The sequence below is a fragment of the Trichosurus vulpecula genome, chromosome 3 (genome assembly GCF_011100635.1).
Source record: "Trichosurus vulpecula isolate mTriVul1 chromosome 3, mTriVul1.pri, whole genome shotgun sequence".
Lineage (NCBI taxonomy): Eukaryota > Metazoa > Chordata > Mammalia > Diprotodontia > Phalangeridae > Trichosurus > Trichosurus vulpecula.
In genome coordinates, this window is record NC_050575.1 from 125,466,455 (window position 1) to 125,487,693 (window position 21,239).

General features: G+C 41.9%; 1 protein-coding gene across 2 annotated transcripts in view; it reads right to left on the reverse strand.

Moving 5' to 3' along the window:
- Positions 1–6,982: 6,982 nt before the first annotated feature.
- The window catches only part of LHX6 (LIM homeobox 6), a 35,177-nt gene continuing 20,920 nt past the window's right edge, over positions 6,983–21,239 (reverse strand). Inside the window, exons 6-10 of one of the 2 annotated variants that reach the window (XM_036751135.1) lie at positions 19,038–19,138; positions 18,801–18,896; positions 17,813–17,987; positions 13,371–13,474; positions 7,900–7,976 (exon numbers count right to left, since the gene is read on the reverse strand). In XM_036751135.1, the coding sequence (XP_036607030.1) occupies positions 7,956–7,976; positions 13,371–13,474; positions 17,813–17,987; positions 18,801–18,896; positions 19,038–19,138 (497 nt within the window). In that variant the 3' untranslated portion in view covers positions 7,900–7,955. Of the gene's footprint in view, positions 7,977–13,370; positions 13,475–17,812; positions 17,988–18,800; positions 18,897–19,037; positions 19,139–21,239 lie in introns of both variants that reach the window. The other variant, XM_036751136.1, reaches the window with a different exon arrangement.

Consider the following 21,239-nt stretch of genomic DNA (forward strand, 5'->3'; position numbering starts at 1 on the left):
CTTTTGCTAAGTAGATGCTAAGTCTCAGGCCTTTTGCTAAGTAGGCGCTAAGCCCCAGGGCCCTAAACAGGGTATATATACTCTGAGGTTAGCATTTTGCTTTGGGAGCTTATTCATGGGAAGAGTGATTTGGCCAGACAAGACTCTGGGTAGCCCATCAAGGAGCCCCCCTCACCCCTGCTTTGAAAAACCCAGATGTTGGTGCTTCTCTTTCTGGTAACTATGTATGTATTGCTATGGTCAGACAGTTAGAAGCCTGTCTGTTGATTTGTGTTTATTTGTTCTGTTTATATAATTTCTACTTGTAATTTCTGTTTGTGTTTTCTCTGAAGCTCAGGATGCTGACTTTTCTACCTGAACTAAGTGAATGATCTATGTATGTTTAATTAAAGTAAGATTGTTAACCCCTTAAAGTTGCTTTTCCTAGAAAAGCAGATCATAGAACCTGTGCTAGTAGCCCTCCTGTGTGCTGGTATTATTGGCCTTACATAGCTTCAATAGCTGCAAGTAACATTATTATTACAACATGTTATACACTGTTAGTGGAGTTCTGAACCAATCCAGCCATTCCGTAAAGCAAAGTAGAATTATGCCTCAAAAGCTATTAAACTGCCTATCTTTTAATCCAGTGAGAGTACTACCAGGTCTCTACCCCTCAAGAGACAAAGAAAGAAGAAAAGGATTCATATGTACAAAAATACTTATGGCAACTCTTTTCATGGTGGTGAAGAATTGAAAACTGAGTGAGTGCTCGTCAACTGGGGAATGACTGAACAAGTTATGATATATGAATGTGAAGGAATACTATTGTACCATAAGAAATGGTGAAAGGGATGGTTTCAAAAAAATCTGGGAAGACTTTTATGAACTGATACAAAATGAAGTGAGCAGAACTAGGAGAACAATTTATATAACAACAGTATTGTAAATATAAATATTTTTGAAAAAATTAGTAATTCTAGTCAGGACAATGAACACATCCAAAAGGCTCATGATAAAATATGCTATCCACCTCCAGATAGACAAGAGATGGAATCAGAGTGCAGATTGAAACATTTTCTTTTATTTCTTTTCCATCCTTTTCTTTTGGGGGTGGGGAGGCAATTTGTTTTGCTCGTCTATACATATTTGCAAAGGGTTCTGTTCTTGCCTTCTGCATGAGTGGGGGAGGTGGAGGTGGGAATGAGAGAATTTGAAACTGAAAATAAAATAAAATTGGATTTAAAAATTATCAACATGGAATGGTGTGAAGAGCACTGAATTTGGAGTCAGAAAACCTGGGGTAAAATCCTGTCTTTGTTGCGTTCTTCCTGTGTAGCCTTAAGCATGTCACTTAACTTCTTTCAGCCAGAGTTTCCTCATTTGTAAAATGAAGAGGATGGACTAAATGATCTCCAAAGTTTCTTTTTGTTCAAAATCTTAAGCTGCTTGCTGCCACTACAACCCATAGTTTGGCCACTGGGGATTTCTGTGGGTGTGAATCATGGAATATCATCATCTCAGAAGAATCAAATCAAGCTAATCTTAGAAACTCCAAATAAGAATGGGTTCTCAGCAGCTTCTTATATGTGAGAAATTGAAGAAACAGTTCATTGGAATATCTCTATGACATAACATTGACTCCTCCTTCCAATGTCAGGCAAAAGTACATCTCCCAACACCTTTTTGCCCTAGTATATCCCTGTAATATCAATTAAGTTGGGGCTTTCTTACTGTCTTAAAATGCTTAATTAAGTATCTTTGAGTCTTACTAGGTGCTAAGCCTATGTGGGTGTGAAGCTTCCAGCATCCTAAGGGGAGGTGCTAACTCCAGAGCCAATCACAGCAGCCTAAGTTCTGGTCGTTCAGATGACCTTTGATGACTTCTGAAACGGTATAAAAAGAGAAGACAGAGCTATTTGCTCATGGCTCTCACTCTTGGTGGCTCACTGATATGGAGACTCCGGGCAACTGTAGTTAAGAGCCCTCAAGCTTGCCCAGATGTCCGGACTTGGTTTTCTTGGTAACTATGAATGTATTTGGTCTGTTTGTAATTTGTTTGTATTTGCTCTGAAGTTCAGGGTGCTGGCTTTTTCCCCTGAACTAAGTGAGTGATATTTGCATGCTGGATTAAAATAAGCTTGTTAACCCCTTAACATTGCTTTCCTTAGTAAAGCAGATCAAAAGAACCTAGGCTTTGGCAGTGTTCTTGTTGTTGGGCTTGTGTTGGTCTTTCACCCCCACAACAGCTGCTAGCCAGATTGTTGAAACAATCCCCCAGAAGGCATCCAATACTGTATGAAATCCCACCTAGTATTTACAACTGTGAGAGTCATAGTGTCCAGACTGAGGAACCAACAGTCTCAACTGCTTTCAGTTCTAATCAGACCATATCTATTATGTATGTGAAGTATCAGTTATAGAGACCACATTTTAGGAAGGTCATTGAAAAACTGGAGCAAGTCCAACAGAGAACAATGAGGGACCATGATATATGATGATGAGTTGAAGGAGATGGGGTTGGCTAGGTTATAGGAGAGAAAGCTTTGGGTGAATATTTTTTTTCAAGTGTTTGAAAAGTTGTCATATAGAAGAGAAATTAGTCTTGTTCTGCTTGGACCCAGAGGGTAAAACTAGGAAAAGTGAATGAAACTTGTATTGAGACAGATTTTGAAAGTGGTATAGAGGAAATGTATGCTTAGGCATGGTATCTTTGAAGCAAATGGATCATGAAGTCTATCCCCCTTTCTTTCATTGGATGACCAAGGACAAAGGCTCCATTCCCTTGGTGGGTTGAGGCCAGACATGTCCTCTGTTTCTAAGCCTTGTAGTCTGATGGGAGAAAAAGCAAGAGCGGTTGCTTCTAATTATCTCAATGATTCTAATTATCTAGGTCAGGGCTGTCCAAAATACGGCCCATGGGCCGCATGCGGCCCACAGTGCAATTGGCCTGCCTGTGGGTTTTAATTTTCACAAAGAAAAAAGTAAAATAATAATTTCCATGGTATGCGTATCAGATTTTTTAATTCCATCACTAATAAATAATCTCATTGATGTTAATTTTCTTTGGTATTTTTAAGCAGTATTATGGAAGGAACATATCACACAGAATTTTTAATAGATTTGTGGGATGTGTTCCATCTGTAGGATGCAGACTAGTCAGTATGCACCTACCTTTGTACTGTTGTGTTGTCACGTTGTTTTTTTTGTGTTTGCTTTTGGGCTTCGCTCCTTCACCCACTTTATATTAGAGTACTGTATTTTTTATTCTGGGTGAGGCCCTCGAATAATTATTTTATTTTAATGCAGCCCCAAGATAACCTAAGGTTGGACAGCCCTGATCTAGGTCCCACTTGACACCTTCTTTTCTTTCCTCCTTGGTCTATATGTCAGTTGGAATATATTAAACAGTGACTGGGCCTGAGCCTGAGCTCAGAGAAGCATTGAGGCAGGAGAGCTCATCCTACCGCACCTGTTAGTCTCAATTGTCAACTCCATCCTTCTCAAGTATAAACTCAATTTAACTCCCTCTCTCCTGGTGATTGCTTCAAATCATGGAACATAGTGATTGCTGAAGAACTAAAACTTATAAATCACTCAAAGAGCAACAGAAAGATGCAAGGTGGGCACAAACAATCTCAAACATGTGTGATTTTGTGGGTGAAAAGTTAGGAGTTGGGGCAGCTAGGTGGTACAGTGAGCAGAGCACTGGCCCTAGAGTCAGGAGGACCTGAGTTCAAATCCGACCTCAGACACTTGACCCACTTACTAGCTGTGTGACCTTGGGCAAATCACTTCCCCCCTCCAACCCACTCCCCAAAAGAAAAGTTAGGAGCTTTTATTAGCAGGAAAGAAGGTACACCAGTTTTATGGCAAAAAAGAGGCAACAGATAGACAACTTCAGTGCTACATGGGTACTGCCATGATTCTAGAAGAATTGAAGCCCCTTTAGCATTTGGTAGATTGAAGATTTGTAGTAAAACTTGTAGAATAGTATAGGATGAAGTCATAGATTGTAATCTGGGTCTTTGATGGACAGAGTTATGCACATCTCAAAACTACATCACTCCTAAAAGTCTGTACCACATTTTTCTCATAACACTGCGAGGTAGGCATTACAAATATTATTTTTCCCCCATATACATACATACATACATACATATATATATATACATATATATATATGTATACATGGAAACTGAAGCATAGAGAGATGCCAGCTAGCAGATAGTGGGGACGGGAGTCAAAGCCAGGTTTCTTATGATTGCCAGCACTCTTTGTACCCTACCCTCCTGCCTCCAGTTCAGTCTCAGCATTCTAAGTATACTCAACACTCCAAATTTGACGTGGCATCTGCTCTGTCCCCTACAGCAATGGCAGAAAGTGCTAGTTAGTGGTGGTGGGGAACTGCTTTCTTTTCCCTCTTCTTGGGGCTTGGGTAACAGACGGCATTGATTGGGTAATTACACCAAGGAACACCATTGCCAGTTTAATGACCAGTTTGCTAACTGGGAAATTGTAACAATTTACCAGGAATATGTGCTAAGCTCACTGGCAGCTGGTGATTAACCAAATCATCACACACTGGGACAGGGGTTCCCAAGGCGTGATCTATCCACTAAGGAGCAAATGGAAAAAAAATGGAATTACCTCATTTTCTTGATGTAAGTGCCAGCACTTCTATTTGCATTAACTTTATTTATTACACAAATAAGACATTTACAAAGCACACAACATTAAAAGTATGTAACAAAACAGACATTGGTTTTACAAAAAAGTGCTTACAATTTTTTTTATTTTTTATGTTTTTGTTTTTCTTCCATCTTCCCTTTTGTTTTGTATTTAAATAAATATTAGTTTTGACTGCCTGCTGCATCCAAGGCTGCTCTAGCTGTAGAAGTGAAGATCTGTTGGATCTGCAGCATGCTGGGACCACACGAGCCACTTTAGGGATGCAACTCTGGGGCAAAGTCTTAAGTTGAACTTGTGTCTGTGGTGACCCTTGTACATGGTTCACCCGTTGATCTTCCCTCCAAGTTGAGATTGGAGGTTTTAACCATAATGAACAAAAAGATCACTGGAAAGATTTTGGTAAGCAATTCTGAAACCACTCCCTTCTCTGAGATCTGGGACCAGCTGTTAAGGTTAAATAGTGTTTATAATTCAGAGATCTTCTTATGGGGTACCCCTCCTCATTTCATCCCCTGCCCTGCCCTGAGAGTTTCAGAAAACCGTTGCCACTTAGAGCTGGGAAGGGCCTTAGAACATAGAATATTAGAGTGAGAGGGACCTTAAAATATAGAATTTTAGAGATTGAAGGGATCTTGGAACATAGAATGTTAGAATATGGAACATAGACTATTATAGCTGAAAGGGACTGTAGAATATAGAATGTTAAAAACAGAACACAGAATGTTGGAGGTAAAAGGAAACTTAGGTGGAAAGGATCTTAAGAGGTCGAACAACTTGACCACTTTAATTTTGCAGACTAGGAAGTGGATGCCCAGAGAGGGGAGGGGACTTGTCCAAGGTCTCCAAACTCTGTATAGGACCCTTTCTGCCACACCAAATATTGTCATAGTTTGCCCTTGCTGTTTCTGTAAACAGCACTCAAGCACACTTTAATCATGCATCATGAAAGACTCTTGCCTTCTGTGGCTCATTCTAACATATGTGCAGTAAACGCAGTTACCTGTGATGGAAGCTAAATGGAAATGACCTGAGACAAAGTTTGATTAGTGGTGACTGCAAATGAGAAATGGATCAGATGATTTTTGAAGTATTTAGATAATTAACAGAATGAGAGAAAGTCATATTCTTGGCATGATAAGGTATTTTTCCATATGCATAATCACTATTGTCTTAAAGTCACATAGATGCTGGACTTCAAGTGAAAATCTGGGCCTTAATGGGTGCAAAACTTCCTAAAGAGGGAGTTTTTGACTTCTCCCCCTGAGGAATGGGCTCTGGAGCAGGCATGGGGCAAGGCAGTAGGTCTCTCTGGGGATATGTGCAGAGACTATCCCTGAGGCAGATGCCAAAAGCCTCAGAGCCTCAGACTGCTTCAGCGGCTTTCTCACTTGGGAGCAGCTTGCCAGTTAATAAGCAGGTGTTGCTTTGCGCCGTAAAGCCTGCCTACTTCTCCTGGAGGGGGCTAACTGGTGAGAAGCTCAGATAATAGGTAACGCCTAGTGTTGAAGGTCGGCCACTGTTTCAAGGAGTCTCCTTCCTCAATCTTGGTCCAAACTCCTTTCTATCCCTTCACTTCATTAGTCATGAGATAAAAGAACTGCCTAGATGAAGAGGGGATAGGGATAGCAAGTAGACTCTTGTTGTTCTACTTAAATAGCCTGAACATCTTCCAGAGCCTAGCTGAATAGCAAATGTAGCACTACCTTCTCTCCTGAACAGTGAGGAGAATCACAGACACTGTTCCATTGTTAGTTTGAGTGGGGCTGTCTCTAGGACACAAAGGTCCTATGATCCTAACCTGCGATCTCCTTATCTTCCTAACAGAAAGCTCCCAGGACATATTTAGAATGAGGCTCATCGTCAGAAATACCACTTTGTCCTGCCATTGGCTCTTTTCTTCAGGACACATACACCATGGCGTCCTAACCTATCTCTTGCACTTTTTTGGGAAGAGAGCAGACCTTGTGACCCCATTCGTGCCCATCAAATTCAGTCCCTCTCTGAAACACCTGGGTCTCTGGCCTGCCACAGGATTCAACCTCTAAACTGGCAGAACTTCACAGTGTTGTCCTTATCCTCCTACTGTGGGTGTTCTCTGCTGACCCCAAACGAAGCAATTATTTAGAGGTGTTTGCCTCCTACTGTATCCATATGCTAAAAGCGTTAAAGATGCAATCATTCTGATAAAACAATATTTTTGCTCTGTACTCTGTATACAAGTTGTATAACCTGAAAGACTAATCACTTTTTTCCCCTCTCAATTTCCATTTTGTTTCTATTTATTTTCTTTTAAAAATGAGTTCTCTGTCACTGGAGGTGTTCAAGCAGAGGCTGGAGGGCCACTTGGCAGGGAAGGGAGGCATGCTTTTGATGGGGACTGAGATGACCCCTACAGTCTCTTCCAACTTAGGGATTCTAAGATTCTATGACTTACATCAATAAATCGGTCCTTGGGATGGAGTTGCAGTGCATGGTTAGGTTTTTCTGCTTGGTTTGCCAATGTTTTTTTCCCCTAGCTAGGCTTTACAGTAAGCTGGAGAAAAGAGGAACAACTACATTCTGGAAAGATTCAAAGACTCCCGAAGACATCATGCCTAGTGTGGGGCCACCTTTTCTTCTGGCTGGGTAAGCTCTTCGTTTGCATCCTATGTGGCTCTCAGAACTGGTGAGTCTCCCTTTGTTCTTTGAATTAACTTGACACAACCAGACAGATGGAAATGATAAAATTAGAAAACAGTTTTCTTTTGGGAATTTCCCATAAAAACTGTATAGTTTCTCAAACAAAAGCAACTGAGTGGATAACATTTGGGGTTGTCAACTATTCAGAATTCATAGATGGTCTCAAGGAAATGGGTAACAAAGGCCAATATTAAAATAATTTAAATTGGATATTGTTACTGTCCTGACAATTTCATTCTTTCTTAATTCTAATTCACTCGAGTTGAAAATTACTGCAGTTTCAACAAAAATAAAAGTTTTTTCACCCTGTTTCCAAATTTTGGGGAGTTTTGCCTTCCAAGAAGTGGCCTCAGGAGTGTCCCTGGTAGCTCTGGGGATCCATGCTGGCTGGCCTTGGTCTGCACAACCCCGGGCCTGCTTTCAGCAGGAGGGGAAGAAAGGCCCCGGGTGGCTGAGTGGGGACCTGGAACTGGCTGGTGGTTCATGGAAATGAATGGAAAGGCTGAGGCAGAAGCCACTAGTCATAGGGGGCAGACACACAGGATTTCAGTGACTGAGGGGCAGCTGTGGAATCACCATAGACAGATGTGGAAGAGTCTGTGTAGTCAGTACTGAAAAAGGATGACCTGTTGGGAGGAGAAAGTAGATGGTTAGACAAAGACATATTGAGACTTCCCACCCATCGTTCTGACAGCCATTGCCCTTTAAAGTCATGCTCTGTGACTGGCTCCTGGCTCCCCAAAAGAATTAGTGACTCACTCTTGTTGCTACTGCCAGTAAAATGTTTTTCCTTCACTGAAATAATTGGGAACAAAACCTTATTTTAAAAAATGTATGTGACATAGGACTTTCTTTTTATACTGAATAATGTTCACACCCATGGACCCAGAGGCAGTCAGTGTGGTATGTGACAGAATGAAGGATGGCGTTGAGTGTAGAGAATAGTGATGATGAAAAGAACGGATATTTGTAAGGTACCTAAAGGTTATTAAGTGCTTTGGCACTCGTTATCTCACATGATGCTTTTAATAACTCAGTGCTGTGGAAAATCCAAATATTAGTGTTCCTCCCTACCCATTTTACAGATGAGGAAACTGAAGCTCAAGAATCTAAGGTTACTCAGCTATTAAGTGGGAGATCTGGCCCAACTAGACTCAGCAACTCTCCCCTGCAGCCCACCAATGAGAAATTTACTTCCCCAAGAATAGGAATTAAATCTTCTCTGAGGTCACTAGGGGAGGTCACCATTCTGAGAATCCATCCACAACAGACATCTATGATCACTAATGGTTTCTCAGAAGAAACTGCACTTTGAATTCACTGACTCCATTTGGCCTGATCAGAGCACTAGAGTTGAAAGACGCAAGGGTAGGAGCCAGAAGATCTAGGTTTGAGTCTTGTCTCTGCTACTAAAGTCACTTCTATTTCTTACTTTCCTCATCCATCAAAGAGAGATGATGAGTACTTGCACTATTTCACACAGCAGTTTTATTTCACATGCATCATGTATATGAAAAATCTCTGTAACCATAAAGTACCATATACATATAAGTTATTATCATTTCCCTAATCCTATTGCCTGGCTGTTCAGTCCTGCCTGCTCTTTTTGTCTTATTATCCACTCAATGCTAGAGCATTTTGATGGCTCTTAACTAATGACAAGAGACTCCAGTCCCCTGATTGGGGGAATCTTCTCTTTCCTCTCAGTCAAGGAAAGCAATGTCTTGAAGTGAGCATAGGCAGGAAAGCCCATTTCATTGTCTTGGTCCCTTTGGTTTGATCTAGACACATTGAGAGAAGTGACAAAGCGCTCCATCCTACCTACACCTAACAGGCAGATATAGGGACGTGGAGAAGAATCCCACACAGAAGAGAAGAAGGCAGGGGTAGGGAAAGAACTTTAGTGGATGGTTGTATACAAACAAAACTATTGAGGAAGATAAAATCTTTGACAGGTAGCGCTGAGATGGAATCAAGAACAAAGAATGTTAGACCACTGAACATAAAACTTTACACCTGGGAAGGATGTTAGAACACAAAACATTATCTTAGAGGTGGAAAGGATCTTAGAAATGAGATGATAGAATATGGAATGTAAAGAACCACGAAGATTTTCTAGTTCAGCCTCCTTATTTTACAGGCCAAAAAACTATGGCCCAGAGATAGAGTGATTTGGCCAAATTTACACAGTAAGTCAAGTGGCAGATCCAGGACTGGTATGTGTTCGATGAATGTTTCTATTGATTTACATTGCTTATTGAAAAATGAAATGATACAAGGTGAATGTTAGAGGACTGTGACAGAAATAGCTGGATCTGTACCTTTTGTTTTGGAGATAAGTAGCCCTTGAAGTAAGTTTAGAACCTCACAAAGTGAGATTTGAATACATCTTCCCAAACTTCCCCCTTCCTTTAAGCTTCCCTCCTACTCCCAACATCAAGTGTTATGAAAGCTCTACAAGTGAATAATCCCCAGACAAATGCATCACCCCCAAACCCTATGTCACTCACCAGACCTTTAGATTGCAAACTAAAGTCATTGTGAATCCTATCAACATGGACCAAAAGATAGGGAAGGACTACTCTTTCTATCCAGAAGAAGGAGAGGAAGTGTTCCAGGGACTCTCTAGTTCTCAGGCACAGTACTTATTTACTAGGTCTTCTGGAAAGAAAGGAGTTGCTGGGGAGTATTCACTATCAAGTGAGTGGGTTTATGTCTCTACCTGCCATCAAGAGTAGATAACCAACTCCATAACATAGAGAAGGAAGGCATAGCCGAGCCATGAGTGAACATGAGACTGCTATGGAAATAAGCACAGACACAATAGCCCCTTTCCAAAAGCTTATGCATTTTTTCCAGATCTAAGTCAGAGACATTTTGAAGGTTACATTAAAAGAAGATATAGATAGATAAGTAGATAGATAGACAGATAGATACACACATATATATGTGTGTATGTATATCTATCTATCTATATCTTAATTAAGAGCCTCATAGAATTGGGAGCTGATACAAAGAAAGAACAGGTTTAGAAAACTTTGAAGTCAGCCAACTAAGTGGAAATGGATACTAAATAATTAACTGCTACTGAGGAAATAACTATAATCCATACACAGAGACTACTAGTGTAGGGGTAGAGAAGAAGACTTGTATTAACAACAGAAGCCTCAGAGATGGTAAGTCATCATCAGAGTGACATCTCTCAGTTCTTACAGTCAAGACCACACAATCTAGCTCTATGTCACCTTAAGGAACTATTTCACGTGTTAATTTTATCTTCCCATCTAAATTGTTAACTCTTCCAGGGCAAGTTATTAGGTCTTTTGTGTCTTCCCCCATACCAGGGTATAGCACACAGGCCACATTGTTTGAATACAAAACGCACACTTGCCAAAAAGACTATTTTATGGAGAACTCACACAGGGCAGGCGTTCATACGGTGGTCAGAAGAAGTGATACAAGGACACTCTCAAGATCTCAAGAACTTTGGAATTGATTGTGTGACATGGGAAACACTGGCACAGGACCGCTCAGCATGGCATGCCCATGTCAGAAAAGGTGCTGTGCTCTATGAGCAAAGCAGAATTGAAATGCAGGATGCTCAAGTTTGGAGTATCCACCCCAAATGTTCACACAGACTATTTGTGCCCAACCTGTGGTTGAGCATTCCGAGCTCCTATTTGCCTGATCAGCCACAGTCAGACACTTTGAATCTTGACTCAAGCATAGTGAAGTCATTTTGGTCTTCTTTGAAAATGAAAGACAACAACCAACCAAGTTCGCAAACAGACTTTCTAGTTAAGTAGGTGGCCAGACTGAAGGTCTCTGTCACCTTTGCCTGGAGTGGAATTTTATACGTAGGGAAGAAGCCTTATCAATAAGGATGATAACTTCACCCTAACCTTGAAAATAAAGAACAATGACACAACCCACTAAAATTCTCACATGAAGACTGAAAGCCTAAAGCACTATGTAAGATAAAGAGTTGAGCTTCCATAAGACCTGGGAGTATAAGAAGGCAGGATAATAAAATAATAATAATAACAAGGGAGTGTGAAGTTTAATATACAGAGTAAAATGAGGATTTTACAGATGAATAAATGAACTTAGAGAGTTTTACCTCTAATTTTCTGAATTTGCTGAAGGTCACACAGCTCTGATCTCCTGACTCCAAACTCAGAATTTTTTCTACTGTGTCACAGCAACACTGAGGGAATCCTCAGACTGAGAGACAAGGGCTAGCTCCTTTCCTAAGTTTAGAACTGGAAATGTTAGAATCCTGTTCAGGTAGACTGCATTGATAACCTCTGATGCCTTCCAGCTATGAGTTTCAAAGGTCATTGTCATGGAGACCTGACATGGTAAGATCATGAACCTTTACTGCTTGCTTCACTATCTCAAGGACGCAGAATCTCTTCAATGTGAGTATTGAGAACATCACAGGATTTAGATTGGGAAGGGACCTCAGAGGTGATTGAGTCCAACTTCCTCTCATAGATAAGAAAAAGGAAGCCCAGAGAAGCAACTTGCTCTAAATTTATATGGTGACTATGTGGCAGAATCACATTTGAACTCAGGTCTTGTAACTCCAAATACAGCAGTCTTTCCACTACAGCATCTTGCCTCCCCACACCATGCTGTTTTCTTCCATCAGTGGAAATGGAAATTCCCTCAACAGACAAATTCATTACATACCTGCCAACCTTCTATTGATGTGATTCCAGTGTGGGTAGGTTGGTCCTCATACAACAATTGTCGCTAGGCCTCTATTCAAAGCCTTTCCAGTTTGTTAGGACCCCCACCCTCCTTGTACTTCCTGGCAGAGCCAAGAAGAAGCCACAGTCACCCCCACACTGTGATGAAACATTGGGGAAGGACGTCAGTGGAAATAAGCAATGAGGATGACAATAAAAACAACAATTATATCCTTGCCTGGACTGGATTCACACACACCTTAAAACTGGGATGCTTATCATATCTTAGAATAAATCTCCCCTCCCCCCAAGAGCACTTCTGAATACCTGTGATCATGGAATCATAGAAGCTTAGAGTTGGAAGGGACCTCCAAGGTCATGATGTCACTAGGAGATTTCTAGTCTAACAATAGATTATTACCATGTAGATTGAAAGCTGCTTTATTCTATATTCTTTCAACTGCAAGCCTCTATTAACCATCACTTCTACAATGATAATTGATGTGCACAACAATGACCCTGAGACCCTGCCAGATCATGAAGTGCTTTCTAAATCATCTAAGAAAGATTAAATTATGTTCAGTATAGTTCTGATGTTAAGCATATTTTATTTTATTCTGATAATCTGAAAATTGGTAATTCATGTATGGCATATATAACAATTCTCTATCAGTATAGCTGATGAATAGGAGTGGCCCATTCCTTAATTGTATTGGATGATGGAGAGATGACCTTGGATAACTCTCTGATCCTCAGTTTTTTCATCAATTAAATGGGGATATAATAATACTTGGACTACTTACCTCATAGAGTGGTTCTGGGGAAAGTGATTTGTAAACCTTAAAGTGCTTATAGAAATGGGAGTTATTATTTCTTGATTAATTTCTCAACTGTTAAATTACAGTGTGCTAACAATTGATTTACCAAACAATAAAAATTAAAATGATAATGCTACAATGAGTTGGGATAAATCCAGGTCTTTCTGATAAGAAATGGCAGCATGTAGAACATACTCCAGTATGGCTGATAGCTGTGTTGTAGTCTGTGACTTTTTGAAGTAAGAATTTATAGGGGTGAGAACTAGAGTGACAGGATGGATAAATAGACATTGTGCTACACACAGACACATGAAGACAGACCACTGGTTTCTGAGGAAGAGATGCTTCAACAGTGTATCACTGATAGGCCCCAGACCCTCAAGGTGGACAAAGGACCTGGGGTGGATAGAGGTGAACACATTTTTAAAAGCCCCATAGCTCTGGTGCCAACAGGTAGGGGTGCCTATCAGGAAGAATACACTGTAGTTCCAGGGGGCACTTAATTTACCTTCTCACCCCTATTAGAGAGTGGTCCATCCATCTCGGCTTTGAGGTGAACTGGTGGGGCAGTGTAAGGAAGCCGACAGTGCACCTGCCCACACTGTACCTGACCTGTAAACAAGAAGATGGCTTCAGCCACTGGGGCTCTCTATGCCAGAGATTGTCCTATGGCATCAACTGAGGGTTGAGGCCCCAGAGAGAAATGGCACAAAATACTGACTCTGTCATGGAACCCTCAGGTAAAATGATTCAGTCCATCCCCTATATTTCAGACTAGATTGGTTGTTGATTCACGGGGACTAAGTTAACCAGTTCATAAATTGTAATATTTATTGAGTACCTACTGTATTCAAGGCCCCATGCTAGAAGTTTTATCCCATCCATAAAGAAATCCACCCTCTTCTATATCCCATTCCAGCAACTAAAAACTAAAAATCACTGTTGGAAACATTCTTTCTCAATCTAAACTAAGTTCCTTCTGGTTAAGCCCTTTTTCTACTCTCTCCACTGGAAGGGGGAGTGTATAGTTCCCATCTTTGCATAATCCTTCACAGACCTAAAGGGTCAAATGCCCTACCACCACCACGGCCCCAGTCCTTTCTTTTCCAGACACAAACACTGTTAGGGTAGAATTCCTTTCATATCAGTGTGGATAAGGGAAATGAGCCTGGTAGACCATTCAAAACCAACCCTAGCATTAGCCATATGGGAGGGACAGTCTTGATTTGACCTAAATGAGTGTGAAGAAATGTGGCTATGAGTGAATCAGTGCCTTTCACCAAGAAGAAGACATGGGTGGGAGAAAGGGTGTGTGTGTGTGTGTGTGTGTGTGTGTGTGTGTGTGTGTGTGTGTGTGTGTGTGTCTGTGTCTGTGTCTGTGTCTGTGTCTGTGTGACTGTGTGTCTGTGTGTCTGTGTGTCTGTGTGTGTACTCGCACAACTGGTCCAGAAGTATTTTGATTTTTAAGAGGAATTATGGTTGCTGTGGGTGGTAGTTTTGCCAGTAACCCCATGACTAATGCTTTCTGACCAATTAAGTTTTTGCTTCTTTCATTGAAAAAAAAAAAAAGACTGTAAGATGTTATACAAGGTTTGTCTGTGAGGCTGGGCTAGAGATACTTCTCCCAGAATCAGAGCTCTCTCAAGGAGACCCATTGTTTTCCTCAAATAGCCTCACCCAACTCTTTAGTCCTAGAGCAGAATAGATCAGTCACCTACTGCTCAAGGTCAGGGAAGTATTAAAGTTCTAAGATTCTGTAATTTAAAAATTCTGATTCTAAGATTCTAAACTATGATCCTAAGAATCTTTGGCCCCTATGATTCCAGGGTTCTGAGATTCTAAGATTCCATGTTCAAGTCCTATCAATCTTTAGGTTCTATCGTTCTAAGCTTCTAACAATTAAGGTTCTTTGATTTCAGGTTTCTGGGATTCTAAACTTCTATGATTCAAAGATTCTACAATTTTATGCTTTTATAGTCTAATATTCCTATGATTTTAAGCTTCTAAGATTACAAATTTCTAAGGATTTATAACTCTTTTAAGATTCTGTGGTTCTGGACAGGAAATGATTCATGGACTCCATGCTCTTAATTAATTTAAAAACAAACCTATCTCCAGGAAGAGAAAGGTATCATCTTTTTTGCATCCTTATCTCTGCAATTATTTTGTCTACTTTTTAAAATTTAATTTTGTATGTATATGTCATTCCCCCTTGAGGCTCAAGTCTGTTTTGTTTTTGGCTTTATATCTCTCGAGGCTAGCATAGTGACTGGAATGTAGCAGATGCTTAATGAATACTGGTTGAATGAATGAAAGAAAGAATGCTAGACTACTTGGTCAGAATTTGGGCCTATGCCCAGAGAGAGCACCATCATGAATAAGGGTGTCCCTGCAGCAGAGAGCAGCTGAGGGAATGGGATAAGACTTAAGATCCATCTTTGACATTCTGTGTCTTAGTATATATCTTCAAGGTGGGTGAAACACAGAAAGGATTTGATCTCCCAGACTGAGAGAAGTTGCCTTTTCCTCCATGGCAATGAAGATAGTGCTCTGGGCAGATCAGTCTTGGCATGGCCCCTGATGATCCAGCAGGCCAAGTCTATACTAATCAAAGCAGGGAAGCAAAAGTCAGATGCATCATCCTCACTACTATGGATAGATAGCCTTTTTCCTTCCAGAGCATATGGACACCTCAATACTTAGTCTGCAAAATTGCTGAAATCTGCTTCCCCTTTCCTCAAAAGAAGCACTTTTCTTAGACCCTGTTGTTCAAAAAGTACAGCTGGACCTGCTTGGTCTACACTGACCTCAAGGTGAGGTTCATTTCCAAAGCTTTGGAATCCTTCCAATCTTGCTCCACTTCTAATCTAAAAATCCAGTTAACAAGACATACAGATAGATCTTAAGTACAGATAGTGTCAAATTATCTGGATACTGAGAATGATATGTAGAGGTACTTTGAAAATTAATCACTTTAGGAAAAAGAGTTCCTCATACCAAGAAAGTTTTTGTCTGGCTTCCAAAGAATAACTAGCCAACTGAGAGCAATATTTTATTGGTGAAGAGTCCTGGATTTAGAGTTGCAGAACCTGGGTGCCAGTCCTAACTCTTTTCCCAGTGTGACCATGGGCAAGTCACCTGAGCTTTCTGAGACCCCAGTTTCCTCATATATAAGATAAAGGGGTTTTATTAAATAATCTCGGAAGATCCCTTTCAAGTTCTAAATCCTTTGAAGTAGGAAATCCTAGGGAGAGGCTCTTGCTGTATCTCTAAGGGCAAATCCTGTCATTATCAGTGGGGGCCTGAGACCCTCGCAGGGGGCCTGAGACCTGGGAGAGGGCTCTGATGTGCCCACCCAGAAGTTGAGGTGGGTATAGGGTGGAGAGCTGAGGGACTGCTCCAGAAGTGTGTGGATAAGAGTAGGAATTAGGTGCTCGCAGTATGTGTGTGTCCTGTGAAGACTACAAGTAAAGAAGAGGATGAAGAAAGATTAGGCCAGCATCCAAAAGATATTCTGGGGCCCAGAACTTTACAGCTATTCCTTACAAAATCCAGTTTAAGCCAGTGAAAGAATAGATGAGTATATTTCATAGGATTTAGAGCCAGAATGGGTTTTAGTGATCATCTGATCCAACTATTTCATCATATGAATGAGGAAACTAATATCCAGAGAAGTCAGCGTCTTGTCCAAGGCCCACAGCTGGGTTAATAATCAGTGCTCCGACTCCAAAACAATATGTGTGGGCCCTAGAACACTGGCAATGATCACTGCCAGGGCAGGACACATCCCCAGGCAGGTGCTTCATCACCCAGCCTGAGCAGCTAATGTAATCATGAAGGTTGTAGGCATGTTTGTTGGTCAAGGTTTCTTACACAATCACAGGGTCTCTCTCATACTGCCCTTGGAAGTATGAGCAAGACACTGGCTAAGAAAGAGCCAGAATAGCAGAAAATGTGGCCTAGATTAGGGAGATCCTTGGATACCATCCTAACAGAACAGAAGATAGTACAGATAGGGGAGATTATTGCTCCTCAGTAAGAGCACCCAGATCCTGTGCTCCCCCTGGGGCAGAAGAAAGTAGAAAAAAACAAAACAAAACAGAAGGTGGCAGGTAGACCAGAACCTATAAAAATCATATAGGATCAAGGTATTCAAAGCTGAAGGAGACTTTAGGGGTTATCTAATCCAACACATTCATTTTACAATTGAGGAAAATGAGACCGACAAAGCTGAAGTGATTTGTGCGTGGTAGAAGAATTGGGATTCGTAAGAGATTACAATTATTCTAAATGGATCCATACAGTAGAGCTAAAAGGAAAGGTGACAAAGCTGTAGATCCTGACTGGAAAAGAATCTCCAATGATGGAAGTGACCTATAGTACGTAATAAGTTCCCAGTCACTAGAGAGCTTCAGACACTGGACGATCTTATTTGGGAGGTCAAGGGGGCAATTTTTATTTCCGATAGGGATTGGACTAGATGACCTTTGTAAGTCACTCCCAACTGTGAGATTCTACTATTTTCAAACAGAAAAGAAAAACATTCATAGGAACCCTAGCCAAACTCAGGAGAAAATCACTTTCTTCCCCAGGGCTAGAGAAAAGAAACCCAGGATGAACTTAAGAGGGGGACAGGATGCAAGTACACCATTTTCATGCTTTTCTAGTTCAAGTCTAACAGCATAGGAGGAGTGTTGTTTCTGACCCTTACAGTGGGACTATCCCTTGCCCTTTTCCCTAGCCAAGCGTCAGTCCTGGCCTGGCTCTCTTTTCTTTTCTACCAGTTTTCATTTGTTCCCACCAAACCCTGAGATCAACAGAACCAAAACAGCAAGCCATTTTTGTCCAGGAATCTGGGAACATCATTTTCTCCCAGCTTGTCAGGCCCCAGGCTCAGAAGCTTTGTATGTCTCTCCCCTCCCCTAGACCCTAAGGGCTGTGGTCACTTACTTTCTATATATCCGTGCAGGGTGACCATGCGGGCTCGCTCAGGGCTGCTGAAGGGGGAATAGTGGATGTCATCAGACAGGGAAGAGGAGAGACGAGACTGTGGAGCTCCAGAGGGTGGCACTGTGTGCTGGGGTGTGTGCTTTTTATGGCGGGCTCGGCAGTTTTGAAACCAGACCTGAAATGACAGCCCCAATCCACCCCCAAAGAAAATCCCACACATCTAGTCAGGTTGTTGAAGTTTGTTATCCATCCCTCTTGATGAATGCCCCAGAAAATTCCTGTCTCCTTTAGGGTCCTGCCTCCCCAGCTCTACCTGCATGATGTGTTTTCTGCTGGACTACTTAGCTTGGGAGTTGTTCCCACCCAAAACAGCAAGACCATCTCCAGGAGCCAAGGAATAAGTCAAAAGGTCATGAGACTAAGAGTTGGAAGGGACCTTGGAAGGGACCCCCTCTGCCTTTGTGGGGAGAGCATTTTCTCTCCCATAGCCTTGGGAGAAGAAGAGAGTCATACTAAAGGATGGAGAAGATTTAGAGTAGAGGCAGAAGTCTTGAAATAGGGGTGTAAAGTGTCAGGGATTTAAAGTTTGGCTCTTAATTGGTACAGAGCAATTTCTTAATGTTTGTGTCATGAAACTCATTCATTTTTAACAAAAAAGGAATTAAAGTCCAGGGATTAAGTGACTTGACCAATGTCAAGTAAGCAGGAGGTAAGGAAATAGAAGTGAAATTCAAATTCAGGTCTTCTGACTCTAAATTCACTGCTTTTCCATTATACCATGTGTCTGAGGGATCAGGTCCAGATTCAGTTCCCACCTGTCCTCTCCCCAAAGAATTTCCCACCCCTTCACATCTGGTTTCTACTCTCCCTTCCAGGCTTTATTTCTCCCTGAGTAGCAGGACCAGCCCTGGCCCCACTGCAAAGATTTCTGTCTCTGACTCTGTCAGCCTCACCCTCTTCTCTCATTGGGTGTCTGCCCTCCGCCCACCTGGATAACTCGACGACTAAGGCCTGTCATGTCTGCCAGCTTCTGAAGTGTCTGTGCATCAGGATTGTTGTCCTGGGCAAACTGGGCCTGCATTACCTGGAGAACAGAGTGGGGGAATTGAGGGTGAGGAGGAGGAAGGAAAGTTAGGGAGCTGGGAGGTAGGCTCTCCCTAGCCACCCTCTTGCTCCGATCCACATGGGCCTCTAGGCTGGGAGGCCCAATGCCCTGAGCCAGTACCTGCAGTTGCTCCGCTGTGAAGGATGTCCTTGCCCGCTTGGCTGGCTTTGGTTGACTGTCCTGTTCTGATGGCACGGCCCCTTCCAATGTGATTCCATTGCCTAAGAAGGGAGAAGGGGGAGGTATAGATGGAAGGCTGTCTCACAGAACCAGAAGACCATAGCATTTTAAACTGTATGAAGCCTTAGCGATCACCTCACCTAATCCTCTTGTTTTACAAATGAGGAAGCTGAGGCTTGGAAAGTTTAAGTGACTTTCCCAAGGTCACAAGGGTAATAAGTGGCAGAGCTAGGATTCTAACCCAAGTCTTTTGACTCCAAACCCAGGCCTCTTTTCCAATATACCTGTGTACCTGTTTTGTACCTGCTTTCCTATAGCCTTGAGAGAAGAGAGAGCCAGACTAAATAAAGGATGGAGAAGATTTAGAATAGAGGCAGGAGGCTTGAAATAGGAGTGTAAAGTGTCAGGGATTTGAAATTTGGCTCTTAACTGGTGCAGGGCAGCCTCTTCTGTTTGTCTCATGTGTTATATATCATCTCCCCCATGTTTATTAAAGAAACCATATGATTCAGTCCACCCAGTGAAAGAACAAGGTTGTGTTAGATGAAGTAGTTTGGGAAGTCCTGACGTCTCTTCCTGATGGTCCCTTGGGAAGGGCCTATCTTCAGGGAGTTCTTAAGTTAACTCCAGGGCTAGAGGTTTGACTTTTCTATCTATAGAATTTAATCAACAGAAAGATATGTGTGTATGTATATGTATGTAGGAATGTACATACATGTGCATAAAAACACCCTCTGTGCCTCTAAAGAAATAGGATGCTGTGTGGCATGGTGAAAAGAACACTGAATTTGGAGTTAGAAAACCTGGCTATTATCTCTTCGGCTTTTCTCTCGGGGTCTGTTTCCTGACCAGTAAAATGAGGGTGGTTGGATTGGATGATTTTATGGTAGCTTCTAATTCTAAATCTTACTGTTGACGTCCCAGCTCGGACTTGCTACCTATGTGACCTTGGGTAAGTCCCTTCCTTTGCCTGGGTTTCAATTTCTTCATCTGTTCAGTGATGAGGTGAGCTAGACGATCTCTATGTTTCCTTCCTGTTTGAATTCCTATCATCAATGAAACTACGAGCAAAGAATCCTAGGATAGGAGACAATCGGGTTGTCCCTACTACTTTCCTCATATACTAACTGAGCAAAGCCAAGTCCTTAGGCAGCCTTTAATCAGGAATAATGATAGCTAACATTTATATAGCGCTTCCTATGCTCCAGGCCCTGTGGGAAGTGCTTAACAATTCTTATCTCGTTCAATCCTTACAATAATCCTGGGAGATAAATGCTATTATTATCATCCCCATTTTACCACAGAAGAAACTGATACAAACAGAGGTTAAGTGACTTGCCCAAGGTCACATAGTAATTGTCTGAAGCTGGATTTTAAGTCAAGTCTCCCGGATGCCAGACTTGGTGCTCTTAGCTTCCCAGCACCAGGCACTGTGCCACCTAGCTTCCCCAAGGAAAAGAAAGTAGCCGTAATATAATGGGAAAGAGCATTGATCTAAAAGACCTGAGTTCTAATCCTGGCCCCACCAATAACCATCTGTGAAACTTCAGGCAAGTTGTATCCCCTCTCTGGGCTTTAATTTCCTTATCTGTAAAACGAGGTAGACTGATTTCGTACTTCTGAGGATGTGCTAGCTGACTCTATAAGGAATATCTCCTTTGGTCCTCATTCTCCTGCCTGAGTTCTCTAATATAAGAAATTTATTATAAAATTTGTTCTCTGATTTCCCTGCCCTCGTATAGACTGGCTAGAGGGATAGCGTGTACTAGCTTGGGATATCTCTATTTCTCTTTGCCCGCCTTTTCTCTCTGTCTTTTTGTGTGTCTGTGTCTTTGTCTATGTCTGTCTGTCTGTCTGCCTGACTGGCTTTCTCTCCTTCTCTCTCTCCCTCCTATTCCCTCCCTTGTTGTCATTCAGGAAGCTAGAGCTGGCAAGTCTCCAAGGGGAAGGGAGCTGCTTTGTGGCAAGGCTGACCTTCCCCCGCCCTGTTCTGTCCCCTTGGGGTAGTTGGGCAGGGGAGCTAACGGAGAAAGCACACACACACCATCCCCACCTTCTCAGCCCTCACTTACAGTAAGCTGGAGAAGCAGGCCGCGAATTTGGGGAAGGCCAGGAAGTGAAAGGTGGGACCTGGAGTGGGTG